At 38.6% G+C, this 15,467-nt stretch overlaps 1 protein-coding gene and 1 long non-coding RNA gene across 2 annotated transcripts in view; one reads left to right on the top strand and one right to left on the bottom strand.

The window, feature by feature from the left end:
• The window catches only part of LOC127371813 (uncharacterized), a 402,823-nt gene extending 392,448 nt beyond the window's left edge, over positions 1-10,375 (bottom strand). The window contains exons 1-2 of the long non-coding RNA XR_007886456.1: positions 10,277-10,375; positions 9,992-10,133 (exon numbers count right to left, since the gene is read on the bottom strand). This is a non-coding gene — a long non-coding RNA (uncharacterized LOC127371813). The remainder of the gene's footprint in view (positions 1-9,991; positions 10,134-10,276) is intronic.
• chrna1 (cholinergic receptor, nicotinic, alpha 1 (muscle)) lies at positions 1,601-15,290 on the top strand. Its single transcript, XM_051414830.1, has 10 exons — positions 1,601-1,855; positions 8,919-9,061; positions 10,615-10,659; positions 11,190-11,299; positions 11,395-11,590; positions 11,813-12,050; positions 12,476-12,699; positions 12,819-12,933; positions 13,018-13,142; positions 13,692-15,290. The coding sequence occupies exons 1-10, from the start codon at positions 1,801-1,803 to the stop codon at positions 13,818-13,820; spliced, it is 1,380 nt and encodes a 459-aa protein (XP_051270790.1). The 5' UTR covers positions 1,601-1,800; the 3' UTR covers positions 13,821-15,290.
• The last annotated feature ends 177 nt before the right edge of the window (positions 15,291-15,467 follow it).

Below are 15,467 nucleotides of genomic sequence, written 5' to 3'. Positions count from 1 at the left end.
TGATACCGAGTCCCTAATCGACAGTGAATAGTTCTGCATTGCCTGCGTCAAAGTTGTTCCTGGCGTTTTTTTTTTATATTTTACAAAATAACAAAGTAGGCTATAAAATAGCCTGATAGTCCCTGTCTGTAATCTTTTTTTGGTCTTGTTGCTGTCTCGAGTGAGTATCTCTCTCCTTTAAAAAGTGTCTTTCAGTCTTTGTTGTTTCAGGTTACATAAATGAACTGTATTGTGTTGAGTGTTTATTTTCCTTGTCCGTACATCTTTTGCACGGATTACATTAATAACCACAGAAGCAGCCATAATCAACAAAAACTGAAAGTTCCCTGTTAAACTCTATGTTTGCCTCCTGTGTTAAGAAATGTACAAATAGTGTTTACTTCCAATGAAAACGGCATTCTCCTTTGGCACAGCATCACAAATTTATCCTGGGGGAACATTTGAATCCTTGGATTATTTACATAAAAATATTAATATTTGAAGATAAAATATTGTAAAATATTATATCTTCAGAACAAAGCAAACTCCCAGCTAGAATGTAAGGCTACAGTACTGCTTCCACTTGAAATACTTGAGCTGCTGTACTGTCTATGTTATAGGGTTCAGAAAGTTCATAAATGCCAGATCCAATGGGTTTCACTCTATTAATCAGAAAAGAAAATCGACCCACAGGCCCCATTTGTTGTAATATTTGTTCCTGGTTTGATGTTCTAAGCTTCTGCTCTAGGCTCAGCTTCCTCAACTAAAGCCTGCCATCCAGTGGATGAAAAGCAACATAACAACCTCAGCCTGGTTACTTATATGTGACAGGTCCTGTTAAACAATTACTATTGACACAATACCAAACAGCACATTCACCATTAGTCTCTTGACTTTACTTTTGATCAATCGGTCAATATAAAATACCAACAATGACAAATGTGCATCACAAACTATGAGAGCCAAAAGTAATTCAAAAACTTGGCTTGACCTTTGGAAAAAAAGAAATAATTTGTAATAATATATTGATTTAAAAAAACTTATATTAATAAAAACATAAAACAGCCTATTGAGACGCAGTGAAACGTTAAACCTTTGTTGTCTTTGTAAGATGTATAACTGGTCAGTTGTTCAGTCTGACACACACACACACACACACACACACACACTGGTGAGTTTCCTGTCATAGCATGCGTGTTGGCAGAGTTTGGGTGCAGTGTGTGTGTGTGTGTGTGTGTGTGTGTATTACGGATAGGAGCATGTGTGGACATGCTTCTCATTCCATCAGTGACAGCTCTCAGCTGTCCTCCTGTCTCCTTTTTTTTTTTCCCCCCCCCCCTTCTCTCCTTGTCCTCTTCCCTCCCTTTTTTCCCCCCACCCCCCTTCAAAAAAAAAAAAAAAAAAAAAAAAAAAAAAAAAAAAAAAAAAAATAAAAAATTATTATTTAAAAAAAAAAACAAAAAAAAAAAAAAAAAAAAAAAAAAAAAAAAAAAAAAAAAAAAAAAAAAAAAAAAAAAAAAAAAAAAAAAAAAAAAAAAAAAAAAAAAAAAAAAAAACTGATGGAATGAGAAGAGGTTGGGATGTTGCTGCGTGGGGGAGGTGGAAGGGAGAAACCAGAGCTCAGAGTTCACTTACTGGCCGATCAACCTTCCCAGTACCCACTTTAACTCCAAAGTGACTGCTACAAGCTTCCCCGCATATGTCTGCTTCTGTGTAAAGTCAGTTAATAAGTTAGCTTGCGACTTGCTAACTGGTTAACAATACATTGTTAAACGGATGCTGTAGATTTCAGGGCTGCTTTTGTAGACGTCTGGTGGAGATATGAACCTTTCTAAGGTCCAGATCTTGCTGGCATGGATTCTCAGTGTACTTGCCGGTAAGTATTTCTGTGTGTCCATTTGTGTGTTTGTGGGTGTGCATGTTGGGGTCTTGAGATTTCAACCTTCTTGGTTATGTTTTGTATATATCTTTGAATGATACCACTAACTATAGCTAAACAATTATTAGCCTGTTGTTTCTTCTCACCAACATTGTTTTATTATTATTTAAGTCAGTCTTCAGAATCAGCTTTATGTGTACTATGTACACACATACAATATGTATGGCTGAATATACGTATACACCATTCCAAGAACAATTTACAGGAAGATAGAAATAGACATACAGCTAAAAACAAGGACAACAAAGCTGAAGAAAGATCAAACTTAGAATATGTATTATATATTATATATTATATACACACACAAGTGACCTATTTATGAAAGCCATAATCAGTTATGTTTTCAATTAAGATTGGGCATATGTATACAAAATATATTTAAAGTACTTTGCATGTTGTTCAGTTCATGTTCTCTGTGGATGAAGTACTGATCTCTCCAGAGACTGTACAAATGTGTCAAGTGGCCATGCAAACAGGAGACAGCTTAAAGGCACATGGCCTAAGAACCAAAAAAAAACTACAAGACACAATGCACACTAGGGGTAAGCAATATGTATAAAGTCCTCTTTCACAGTCTATGTCTGTTTATTTAGTTATCTATTTAATCAGCTAGTCACTTAGATAGACATATATCCCTATATTTATCCACAGAAAACATTGATTTAGCAACATGCAAAGTACTAACTAGACAGGAATCTTGTTTTGGCTAATAAAATACCTGACACATCAAAGTGCTTCCTCACATTGAATCAAAACTCATAAAAATTCGATACTGCCTTAAAAGGAGACTTGCTCACTGATTAGCAACATTTCCACAATGGCCAAACCTACCACGGGTTAAACAATATTATCAGGGGAAAAAATATAATTGTGATCTTCTACGATTCTGAATTACATTGCGTACATTGTGCCTGTTACTTTCACTGCAAAACATTAGTTAGAGTGTGTTGGTGTCCTTTAGGTACCATAAAAAAGACAGCTAGGCATTGTTAGCATTCCCTGCTGCATTCATATTTAAGTCATTTACTGTAGCTGATGTCCTCTTCAAGAGTGATTTATCTTCATCAGTTCGAAGGTATGAGTTTAGTGTTTTTGTTCAAGTGTGTCTTTGACACATGCTTATTGATGCACATATGGTCTCTTGGGGGGATTAAATCTGTGACCTTTCAAGCACTGGACAGTCTCAGAACCAGACCTACCCAGCCTCCCCAAAACACGGGGCACTTAACCAATTTGTAAGTCATCCATATTTCTATGCTGATTTTCTATAATAATTTAAACAAATGTTTTGCACATAAATATACCTGCTTATACACATGCCTGTAAATTAATATGTTACACGTGAATTAATCAAACCCATGTATTTTACAGACTCGCCTTTGAAAGGAAGACAGTAATTATAAAATAACATGACTGGTTTATCTGTTAAGGACAGCAACAAGCAAGTGAAGGGACCATGACTTCAATCACTGAAAGCATCTGCTTAACATCAAATTACATGGTCTACGCATATCTGATGTGAAGCAGCAGGGTTTTGGCAGTGTCTCAAAGAGAACATATGATTTAAGATTAATTGTAAATGAAATTAATCAGAGGGAAGATGAGCAGTGAACTTTCCAGTGTACGTGCTGGCAGAGTTGTTGGTGCAGTGTGTCTGTGTGTTTCTGTGTGTGTCTGTGTGTGTGAGAGAAAATTCACACGGCCATTGAATTACACATCAGAGTTAAAGTAACACCAAACAATATTATCCTCACAAAGATACTACACACATATGCACATATATAAGATGAATAACAGCTCTAATAGGCTTAAATGGGGCTGGACGGAGAATTGGAATTCTAAAAGAAAAGAATTGAAAGCTGCTCCTCTCTTTTTAATTAGTCACAACGCCTCGTAATGACAAATGCTGATTCAGTGGATTTGCATAAAACCCAAAAGTGAATCAGCTTGTGCACCACAACAGACCGGCAAAACTGGACACATACCCACCCTTACAGCAGAGTTTTGATCAGGTCTTAATTCTGAAACTGATTTAGTCAGTGCTTTATAGATAAGTGTGTTTATGTCCACCACAACTAACAATATATTTTTCATTTAGTAAACCTGATTTTATTTTATTTTTTATTCAATGTTCAGTCCTTTCTATATCATGCATTGAGTGTCTGCTCCAGAGAGATTACCAGTATATTAATTTCAATAGGAATTACTTTTATTTATCCTTTCCAATTCAGTGATTTGCTTACTGTCACATTTTATGAAACACTGGTGACAAGTTGATGTGATGGCCAGATACAGGTGGTGTGTCAGGAGGAATGGATGCAGCCTGTAAGCTTCCAGTTGGGCATTATCTGCATCACTGCAGATGTGCAATAAAAATGGTGCTCAGTTAATCATTTGAAGGTTTTTATTCCCGGACACTACATATCCACTTTGAAAAATATGTAATAGATTGAGCTTGTATGTCAGAAAAGATTATTTCAGCCACAAAACACGATTGTTCTGTCACAGGTTAAATATTTTAAGGTCTTCGGACAACAAAACTTTAAAACTAAATCTCCCTGTGGCCTTTCATGCCACTCTTTTGTAAGTGTAACTGCCATATTTAGTTAATATGTACCTTATCAATCAACAACTGGTGGAATTTAAAGTGATTCACAGTAGTAGGGATGTAATGACACAAAAAGAAACTTTTTGCACCTTGATACCATGATTGATATAACGACTCATTTTTCATCTCACCAATTTGAATCTTCACATCTAGTCGGCACCAGAAATGGTCCAGTGCCAGTTAACTGTTCGAAGATGTGTTTAAGCATCTAAGATGTTCTATGCGTCTAATAACATGAAAATTTTGTTCTTAAAACCGTTTGTGGCGTTGACCTGCAGGAAGACATTGTTTGTACAGTACTTCCATTTCAGCAGTATCCCAGTGCCTTTACTGACCTTTAAAATGACGATAATAAAATAAACTGCCTCCACGTCAAATGTGCAAAACAGGATATTCTGGGGTATCTAACTTGACAGACTAACTAGTGAAGCCTAGCTGTATGTAGGGATGCATCAATACAAGTTTTTTTCACTGCACTTACATTTGAGTACATGCAAGAGTACCAATATGAGTACTTAATAATACTATTACTGTTCTAACAATGACTTTAAACACGTTTATTTTGTAAATTTTTTAAAAGGTCATATTTCCCTCTAATATACATGTTTTATTGCTGTAAAAATATCAACAAACATACCCTAGCTTTAACAGTAAAGATGAAGTGGCCTTTGGCCTCTGGAAGGACCAGCATGAAATAACTCAAAGCATATATATATACACAATACCTTAATCAAGGAAAAGGGAGGATTCATTTATAGTAAGAGGTGTGGTATTCTAACTAGCTATCTATAGCCAACCATACCCATTCAACCACGTTTGAATGCAACAATACATGCCCATTTTAAAGTTAAAGGAAGTTTTAAAAAATAAGTCAATAGGAAAGCTTACAGATAAGGCAATTTGAGGGTAAATGGCTCCCTCATTTCTTTTAAAGTCCTGCTCAAATGCATTGTTAATAACTGTTTCAATTTCAGCACTTTCCCAGCCTGTCATGTGACTCAAACCAGTGACATTTGGACAATAGCTGGCACATGCCCACATCCTCATGGACTGAAATGCAACAAAATTATTTCCACACCCACACTTTTGTTACCTTCCAGCTCTAAGTGGCAGAAAATTGAAAAGGCCTTCGCTATTTTATTCTGCAGCGGTAGTTCAGTATCATGCGGAAATTGGAGTTGAGAGTGGGCAATGACTGACAGCTCCAAGTGGCTGCTCTGTCCCGCCTTCCTTCTATTTCTGTATGTGACCAGATCAAAGCGTGCTAGCAGGACAACAGACAGGGAGCAGGCAGCCAGCGACAGACAGAGACAATGGCTGACAGCCAGGGAAATGAACATACACAACAACACCACACTCCTCTTCCACATCTTTGATAGAAAGATCCCAGAAGAAGCCTTGAAAGGGAACCAAAATTAAACAAACTGCCTGTGTGTGTGTGTGTGTGTGTGTGTGTGTGTGTGTGTGTGTGTGTGTGTGTGTGTGTGTGTGTTGTCTTCTCTTACTGGCTAAATGAAACAAGATCCTAGCCTGCTCAACTCAGGCTGAGTGTGGATCGCCAGCAGATGCCAGAAATAACATGCAAAGGATGTAACTTGGGTCACAACCTGGCTAGCAGCATTATGCGAATCTGCTGGGTCATATCAGAACAAAGTATGTGACAGTTTACTGCGATTACATCAACAAAAGGTGATGCAATAGTCCACTTGCAGTACAAAGTATAGCCAACTACAGTAATAGTGCCTACACGTGGCAAAATAAAGATCAAAAATAAAGCATCAAAGGGAAGATAGTTCCTGAGACCAACCTATTGGCACTGTGGCACTGTGAAAAGATTCCTGGGTAATTTCACAAACGATAAGGCAATTGTTTCCATTAGAACCAAACCAGTATCTTTGTGGGCTAATTAATATTAATATAATTAGGGATGCACCGATCAACATTTTTTCACTTCCGATCCGATACCTGAATTTGGATATCTGCCGATACCGATACTATTCCGATACCAGAGCTCTGTTTGCTTTAAAATTATTATTATCATTATTGTTGGTTTTATATGAGGCTGAAATAAACTGCTCTCAACAGGCAAGTATGATATGTATGTATGTATGCATGTATGTATGTCCCAAAAGGCAAATTGAGGTAAGTATAAGGTCAGAAAAGGAAGTCAGAAAAACAGGAAATCCTTTTAACAGGAAAAATCCCATTCTGAAAACAAATATGCAACTGTAAGGGTTTCAAATATATTGTGATGTCAATATTTATTAAATTCCCAAAATGTCAAATATTTGAAATATAAGAAAAGTGCAATAAGTGTAAATATCTTACACACATACACACACACACACACACACACACTATCAATAAAACAGTGTGCATCTGAACTTTAGCTTTCACGTTGTCTGCCTGGAGTTTACCTTGTTTTTGGAATGACTCCAAAAGTGATTCCTGACAGCTCCTTTTGTCTTTCCGCCCCCTGGCTAGAAAATCCTCGTGCTCTTTCGTGTGGTGCTTTTTTAAATGTTTGATTGCGTTCGTAGTGTTGTACGACGCGAGGGAGCTTCCGCCTCTCTGAATTACGGCTTTGCAAACATTGCATTTTGCTGTCTTGCTCTGCGGTGTTTCCAGTGTAAAGTATTTCCACGCAGCGGACATGTCGGCTAGCCACAATGCTGCTCAATGCTATCCTGCTAGCTGGCTGCAAACTGCGGAATGGATTTCCTGAGCAGGGAGCAGACTAGCCGGCAGGAATCCCTTGTGGCGTCATTTCAGCAGACAACGTTAAAGCGCACACATGGCTCATGGATCGGAAATATGCGCAGGTTGGATCGGAAAATTCCGATCCGTGAATTACGCTGGTGTCGGTCCCGATACCGATACTGGATCGGATCGGCCCCATCCCTAAATATCTTTTGTCCACACAAGTTGAATTCCTACAGCCAATACAACAACAACAAAATTAAAGCTCATGCAGACTGAAATCCTCACTGGGTCCAAAACATACTCATCATTTTATTGTTGGTAGAGTAGCTTGAGGTTTCCACTTCTGCCAACATTTAGTCAGCTGATTTTCCACAGGCATACAGCACCGCTTTTGTTTCTTTGAATTAGTGTAACTTCATTGTGGTAGGCGCCACGTTGCACAACTGCAGTAGCCATGGCAGCCACACAAACCACTACCTTTAGCCGTATTATGATTGTCAAAGTGCCAGAATCTCACCAAAAACGAATAATGCCCTGCTTTTGTAATTCTGAAGAAAACCTGGAACAAGGGCACAGCTTCATACAAGCTTCCAATACAGGTCAGCTGTATTACAGATAAACACTTGTGATTCAATGGAGCTGTCAATCCAAGGCCTCCTAAGAGCTTTTTGGGGGGCAGACGGACTGACTATGAACAAGGAAATAATGAATGAATGAATAAATTATTAATTATTATTATTAATTTGTTTTTCTGTCTCCAACAATCTGTCTGTAGTTCATCATAAACCAACCAAGTGAGGCTGGTCTAGGCTGTAGTGGGCTGTGTTACATTTTATGGTGCATATCCCATAGGCATAGCATAATTTATGGCCTCATAAAGGCATGGTTTAAAAAAAAGTGTAAGTCTGCTAGGTGGAAACACCTTGTGTATGAAGAGGTGTTAAATGTAGGTTAACTGTTCTGAACTCTACTTGATCTAGACTTAATGTCAAGTGGATTGGCCAGGGCTGGTTTTCCCAAACACCCTCTTAGCACTCAGATTAGGTTTGCTCTAAGGACTTATACAGAAACAGACTGGATCGCAGCACTTAGACAGCTCCCGGGGCATTCAGTGCGGAGGCTTTTCACCAATATGGAATGCCAGTCACTTGACTGCCGTTGATCTGTCTGCATCTGCCTGTCCCTGCCTCTCATCTGATAATTCCTCTCTCTTCCTGTCTCTCTCTCTCTCTCTCTCTCTCTCTCTCTCTCTCTCTCTCTCTCTCTCTCTCTCTCTCTCTCACAGTCACATTGAAAGGTTTCGGGTTGCTGGCTTTAAGCCAGGGAAATGTTTGGTGTGTGAATCACAGTTCCCTCTCGCTTGAGCTGAGGTTTCAGTTCCGGTGTGAAAACACTAGTGGGAACATTGGCGTCAGCTGGGTATGGCAACATGTCATACTCCCTGTGTGAACCTCAGCCAAAGTGAGCCCAAAATAACATTTGTTTTGAATCTGTGAACTGGAGTTGGTTTGCAGCAAAAATCAGACATTACTGACATTAGTTCCAAGTCTCAAGGTTTCTTAAGTTTCATTCCTCGACCTCACAACCTACGTAGCCCAAGTCTGTGTTTTCCTCTCCTCATCGTTGAGCGTAAAACAAAATTAAGCCTGACTGCCTGACTGAATTTTTGTGTATGTCTGTGTGCCCAAGGTCCAGTATTCTGCTCAGAGGATGAGACTCGTCTGGTGAAAACCCTGTTTACTGGTTACAACAAGGTGGTTCGTCCTGTTAACCACTTCAGCGAGGCCGTAGTGGTCACCGTGGGACTGCAGTTAATACAACTTATCAGTGTGGTAAGAGAGATGGAAAGAGTGGTTACTGGGAAAGGCAACATCAAAAACTAAAGCTAAAATACATAATGTGTTTTGTTTAAGACCATCTGTGGGTTACCAAACTCGGTATTAAACGGGGCCCCAAAGCTAAATATAATGCAATGATATAACGATACACTAAACTCAATATTCAATGCAATTCTCAATAATGGGTTTAGAATATGACTTTTTCACAATTTACTTCAACAAAATGAGATTGAATACCAACTACAACTTGATCAAACAAGCAAAGACAGAAGTAGATAGCGCCCTCTGCTGTTTTAAAAGAGTATCATAATTCATGTTTAATCTTACCAATTTAAATCTTCACACCTTTGTATTGCTATTTAACTGTCATAATGCAAGCCAACAGTCCCATTCATCAGAGAAAAAGTCACAACAAGTTACTTAAGCAGTACTGAAGCATATGTCCCTGTCTTTGGTACTGAAATAGACTAGGCAGGTCTAAAAACCTTGTCAGAAAATGAAGAAACAATGTCATTTTATGCACTGGCCAAGTGAAGTGAAATAACAACAAAAGATACAACACTTACAGCACTAATCTGCAGTGCACTCAAGAAACAAGGTTTACCTTTATTAACCACATACAGAGAGCGAGTCACCAGTTTTTACACCACGTGAGGGCATGGCAGTCAAAACAATGCAAACAATGCAATTCAGCCAGGAAGTTCAATGTAAAGACCAAAGCTACGACTCGCTTGAACTCAGCCTCCACACTCAGTCAATGAGCACAAAATACAACCAGGTGACAGTGACCCGTGCACAGCTGTCACCTAAAGGTTACGCTTAAATGAATAGGTCATGTATGCCACCCTTACCACTGATACAGGGTGATGGCACGGCGGCTACAAGCAGCACAACACAAGCACAATAAGAGAAAGCTGCTCTTACTGTTCGGAGCTCTCCTTCTGGGTCTTTCTCCAGCGGCAGCGGTGTCGAAAGATGGAGGTCGGCCTTGAAAAGTCCCTTGACGACCTTCACTCTTTTTTCCTCTTCTTCTCTTCGGGTCGCAATGCTCAGCTTTCCCCACAAGCTGTTGATAGAGGACAACAATTAACTCGCTCAAGTAGTGTTGACAAACAACTTTATTGCTGCTAGCCAAACAAGCCATTGTCCCTTCTTACCATTAACGTTAGCTAGCCTTAACTACACCGAAACAAAGGTTTGAATCTTTACCGTCACTGGCATGTTTAACGGTAAGGCGGCTGGTGTCTATCTGTCAATGGTGTCCATGTCCAAGAACTTTGTCTTGGACTCGAAAACCTTCTGTACAAAACTTTTTCAGTCACGTTAAAAGTCACGTTCGTGTTTTAATCAACGGATATTTAATTGCGCGTGCGCATCCGCCTGGCCTTCAAGTCCAAATTGAGGGAACATTTTTTTGTTTCTTATAAAATATAATAAATAAAACAGAGCTCTTAAAAACAAAATAAATGTTTATAAGAATACAAATTCTAAATAAATCTATGAAATCTAAATCTCTAATCTGTTGTCTGTCTTTTTCTGCCTCTCAGGATGAAGTTAACCAGATTGTGACCAGTAATGTCCGTGTCAGACAGGTAAATATGCAAGATAACCATTCATTTATAAACCCCAATAACAATGATAAATAGGTCACAAGATCAACAACTTAAGTGGATACTATATTTTAAATATGTAAATTTAACAACATTAAATTAGGCCCCATATTTGTACTCTATTAGCTACTTCTCTTTCCTCACACTGTCAATGGTTTCTGTAACCTAATTCCCTTAAAACGAAAACTGTTAAAGTTTTTTACCATTATATACCTGCCATGCAGCGAGTTATCAGACTACTGAGCTGCTGCTGTAACTGATCACTTTTGTCATGTATTTAAATGGTTTGTACTTACCTGGGGAATATATTACACTTATTAGATTTGTGAGCTTTTTGTTTGTTCTGCTGTGATATGTACTGTACATCACAACTTTTCTTTTTATGTATTTCCACAATGTGTGAAGTGGATAGGATTTTTTTATTTATTTAAATAATCTTCAAAAGGAAAATAAACTACTGAATGTCACTACATTAGACCAAATGATCTTGCATTTTACAATGTTCACCCCAGCAATGGTTAGATGTGAACCTGAAGTGGAATCCGGATGAATACGGAGGCATCAGGAAGATCAGAGTCCCTTCAAGTGACATATGGAAACCTGACCTGGTGCTATACAACAAGTAAAAACTCTCTGTTCTCTGTTTGTTTGGTATATTAAATGTCCTTAAAACGTCTCACTGCTCCTCTCCTCTGTCACTCTCCTCCTCTGCTGCAGTGCTGATGGTGACTTTGCCATCATCCATCAAACCAAAGTCCTGTTGGAGCACAATGGGAAGATAACATGGAACCCTCCAGCCATCTTTAAGAGTTACTGTGAGATTATTGTGCTCCATTTCCCATTTGACCTGCAGAACTGTAGCATGAAACTGGGAACCTGGACATACGATGGCCTGCTGGTCGTCATCAACCCAGTGAGTGTAATTTATAGATTCACAGAGTTATACTGACAGTTATGGCAAATGTTGTTTCAAATATACAACATATTGAGTAACCATATACCCTGAAAAATAATTAACTTAACCATGTAAACACCATAATTTAAAACATGCAACCCACAAATACCCTTAACTTCAACCCCTTTGTAATACCCTTTTCGATTGTAGTGCCTTATTTTCGACTCTTCTGCCTTTTAGGACAGCGATCGGCCTGACCTCAGTAATTTTATGGAGTCGGGTGAATGGGTGCTGAAGGACTACAGGAGCTGGAAACACTGGGTTTACTACACCTGCTGTCCCGACACACCATACCTTGACATCACCTACCATTTCCTGATGCTGCGGCTGCCTCTCTATTTCATTGTCAACGTCATCATTCCCTGCATGCTGTTCTCTTTCCTCACCGGACTGGTCTTCTACCTGCCTACTGATTCTGGTACGTAGTCCGGGTGGGAAAATACTTTCTAAAACTTTAATGGCGGTGACTATATAAATTAGGTAAGACCATGCTGCATTTTCACCAGTTTGTGCAAGTAACCCATTTCATATGTATTATTTCACATGTGGCGCAAAACAGATATGTATCATGACATTTTCAAACCCTTTAGGGTGACTTTCATATGTGGAAAATCCATTAAACCGTAGAGCATAGAGAAAACACTCAAATGTCAACCCAACATTTATGGCCACCAGTATAATGCAATATGTGATACTGATTTAAACAATGCATTGGCAATATACCTCAAATTCAGGTGAGCTCTGTACAATAAATAGCAGAAATAATAGGCAGTATTCTCAAGTTTGGCATCAAGACTGTAAATGTAGCCTGAAAGTGCGTCTTTGTGTGTCCAATTTCTGCAGGTGAAAAGATGACTCTGTCCATCTCTGTCCTGCTTTCTTTGACTGTGTTCCTGCTGGTTATTGTGGAGCTGATCCCCTCTACGTCCAGCGCCGTTCCTCTCATTGGGAAGTACATGCTCTTCACAATGGTGTTTGTCATCGCCTCCATCATCATCACTGTCATCGTCATCAACACACATCACCGCTCGCCCAGCACGCACACCATGCCCCCCTGGATCCGCAAGGTTAATGTTCTGTTTTTATTATCTACCTGTGTTCATTTCAGAAATGTTCTTGATGTATGTGGCTGAGGAAAACGGTTTGAAAGGAATTTGACCAATATCTGCATCTGTCTGTCTCTAAGGTCTTCATCGAAACCATTCCCAACATGATGTTCTTCTCAACAATGAAGCGTCCCAGTCAGGAGATCCGGCAGAAGAGACTGTTCCCTACTGACATGGACATCTCTGATATATCAGGCAAGGCTTTAACTAAATTCCACAAACAGCAGTATTTCTGTGTATCCCCACAACTATAACCTGTCCCTGCTCTCTCCTCTGCAGGTAACCCCACCCCCACCAGTGTCACTTACCAGTCTCCCATCACTAAAAACCCTGATGTTCGCAGCGCCATTGAAGGGGTGAAGTACATCGCTGAGACCATGAAATCAGACGAGGAATCTAATAATGTAAGACAACGCCTGTATGAGTAATGTGTGTGTGAACCTAACTAATTTTCTACTTTCTAAAATTCATGAAAGAGCTGTGAATTCAGCTGGTCCATATGTTTATTGATACACTAAAAAGCCTCCACTACAAATAGCAAAAATATAATCGTATTTAGTGGACAAGATGTAACTGTTTTCAGTCTTTGTGCACACCAAAGCTAACCAGCTGCTGGCTCGTTTCTTATAATATTTCTTCAATAAGCGTTACTTGCCCAAATGTCAAACTTTCCCTTAGAATTCATTAAGATCTGTAATATTTATACGTATAAACAAATGAGACAAAAAAACAACAAAACTTAAATTAATTCATAATTTACCACATTGAAAAGTCTCTTGTGTGTCTGTAAAGCAAATTTTAAAACACGAGCAACAAAAAATGTCATCAAAAATCAACTATATTGCCTTTATCAGAATATCACTTACCAATTAGTAAACACCCAAATTATGTACATCCAAAGTTATATGTTCTCAAACATGACTTTCCCACTTCCCTGTCTCATCCCATTCCAGGCAGCAGAGGAGTGGAAGTTCGTTGCCATGGTTTTGGACCACATCCTGCTTTGTGTGTTCATGGCCGTGTGCATCATCGGGACGCTTGCCGTCTTTGCCGGGAGACTCATCGAGCTCAACCTGCTGTAGACGCCTGACCCACAAAGGAGGGTTTTGTGTTATCTGGATAGACATCACACTTGGAGATGCATCAGAAAAGTCTTCATCATCGGACTGATTCAGGCTGTGTTTTCTCTTTTTCTCTCTCCTTCTCTCAAACAGTTTGAGTTGATTTTTAAATGTTGTAACTTCACTTTTCACTGTGTCACCTTCGAATGTGTGAGTTTGTGTATTTGAGGAGAATGCAGTTAAAGACAAATCCAGGCATCTTACAGGCATGGGTCTCTAGATGGGTCATACTTGAAGTTGTTGTAACTAACAGGTTTTCTAATCTTTTTTTTACAGTGTGTTATTGCTGCGATTCACTTTTGTGGGCTGTATTTTATTAGTCGTATGTAAAAACAATAACAGTAACAATTGATTTATTTTGTCTTTTCTGGCAGCTTGATTTAAGGTTTGGTTCTGAGGATTTAATTAAATGTTGAAACAGAAATAAACTTTAACATCATAAGATTTTCATTTCCAGTGTTGTGAGGATGCAGACTGAGAATGGATATTATTAGAAATCCCATTACTGTAGGTCAGTCGAGAGAGTGAATGTCTATGTAGAAACCCGACTTGGATGTTACAGGTAGGGAAAGAAGATGTGTTCAGCTTACTCATTTAATTGTATTTCAATCCAATTTAAAGAGTCTGGTTGATGAAACAGACTTGGTTTTTGAGTGCAGGCAAGATATTTTCCTGCCTGGAAGTTTTATTGTTTTGTTTTGCCTGACACTCATTTGACTTCTAAACTTCTCATTCATATTTATGGGTTAAGGTTGTGAATTGTGCAAACATTCATGGGTTAGTGGCAAGGTTTGCTTTGTTACTGATGCATGTAAATTCCTCTTAACACTGTTGTACAGTTTGTCTAGAGCTCATTAGTTTTTAATATAATTGTTCAAAATCAGTGATTTTCAACCACACTGAAGGCCTGTGGTTAAAAATCTATGTAAACTGATCTGCTGCTTTAAAAATAACTTGTTGTAGGTTGAGTTGGTAAATGTGTCGAGGAAGGTAGAGACAACGTTTGTCAGAGGAACTGTTCCTCTTACGGTTTAGCTTCTTCTTGCACATGGAGATGTTCCACTAGTGACCATACGTCCAAATGATTATTTGAATAAATGAGGTAAAATAATTGTTACTAATTTATGGAATTTGGGATTAAAGCTAATTAGAATTGTGTTTGGTGCAGCTTTAAATGTGCCGTAGAAAATTCAGCGGCATAGCAAAAGAACATTGTTCTGAATGTGAAAAAAGTTCATGAAATTTTAATTTGAAATATCACAGGTGCGGCGTTGTTGCCTGTGTTAACAGCAACCAGCTGAAGGCAAATTGATTTATTTTGCATCTGTGATTCCTTATGAGACAGCTGTCCTATTGTGCTCATTTATTGTTTTTTATATTTGCAGTTATGTAGATGTGAAAGAGTGAAAAATAAAAGTCATTCATCGTTAATTGTATGCCATTAAATCATTTCTGGTATTATGGTGGTATGGTTATCTAAAGCTCAGACTTCACTATGTCATTGCCTCACTGAATCTTACTTTTTTTACATAACTCTTATTACTTATTTTTGATAGCATGCTTATAATCTAGAAGTGACTGTGCACTTTATAGGTCACATTTCCCTGG

This window comes from Dicentrarchus labrax, unplaced genomic scaffold (assembly GCF_905237075.1).
Source record: "Dicentrarchus labrax unplaced genomic scaffold, dlabrax2021, whole genome shotgun sequence".
Classification (NCBI taxonomy): Eukaryota; Metazoa; Chordata; class Actinopteri; family Moronidae; genus Dicentrarchus; species Dicentrarchus labrax.
The sequence above is the reverse complement of the archived record's forward strand: the minus strand, read 5'-3'. Positions and strand labels throughout refer to the sequence as shown.

Coding starts and splice junctions, on each gene's coding strand:
- chrna1 (XM_051414830.1), top strand. CDS start 1,801: ATGAACCTTTCTAAGGTCCAGATCTTGCTGGCATGGATTCTCAGTGTA. Junction 1,856..8,918: donor GATTCTCAGTGTACTTGCCG/GTAAGTATTTCT, acceptor TGTGTGCCCAAG/GTCCAGTATTCTGCTCAGAG. Junction 13,143..13,691: donor CAGACGAGGAATCTAATAAT/GTAAGACAACGC, acceptor ATCCCATTCCAG/GCAGCAGAGGAGTGGAAGTT.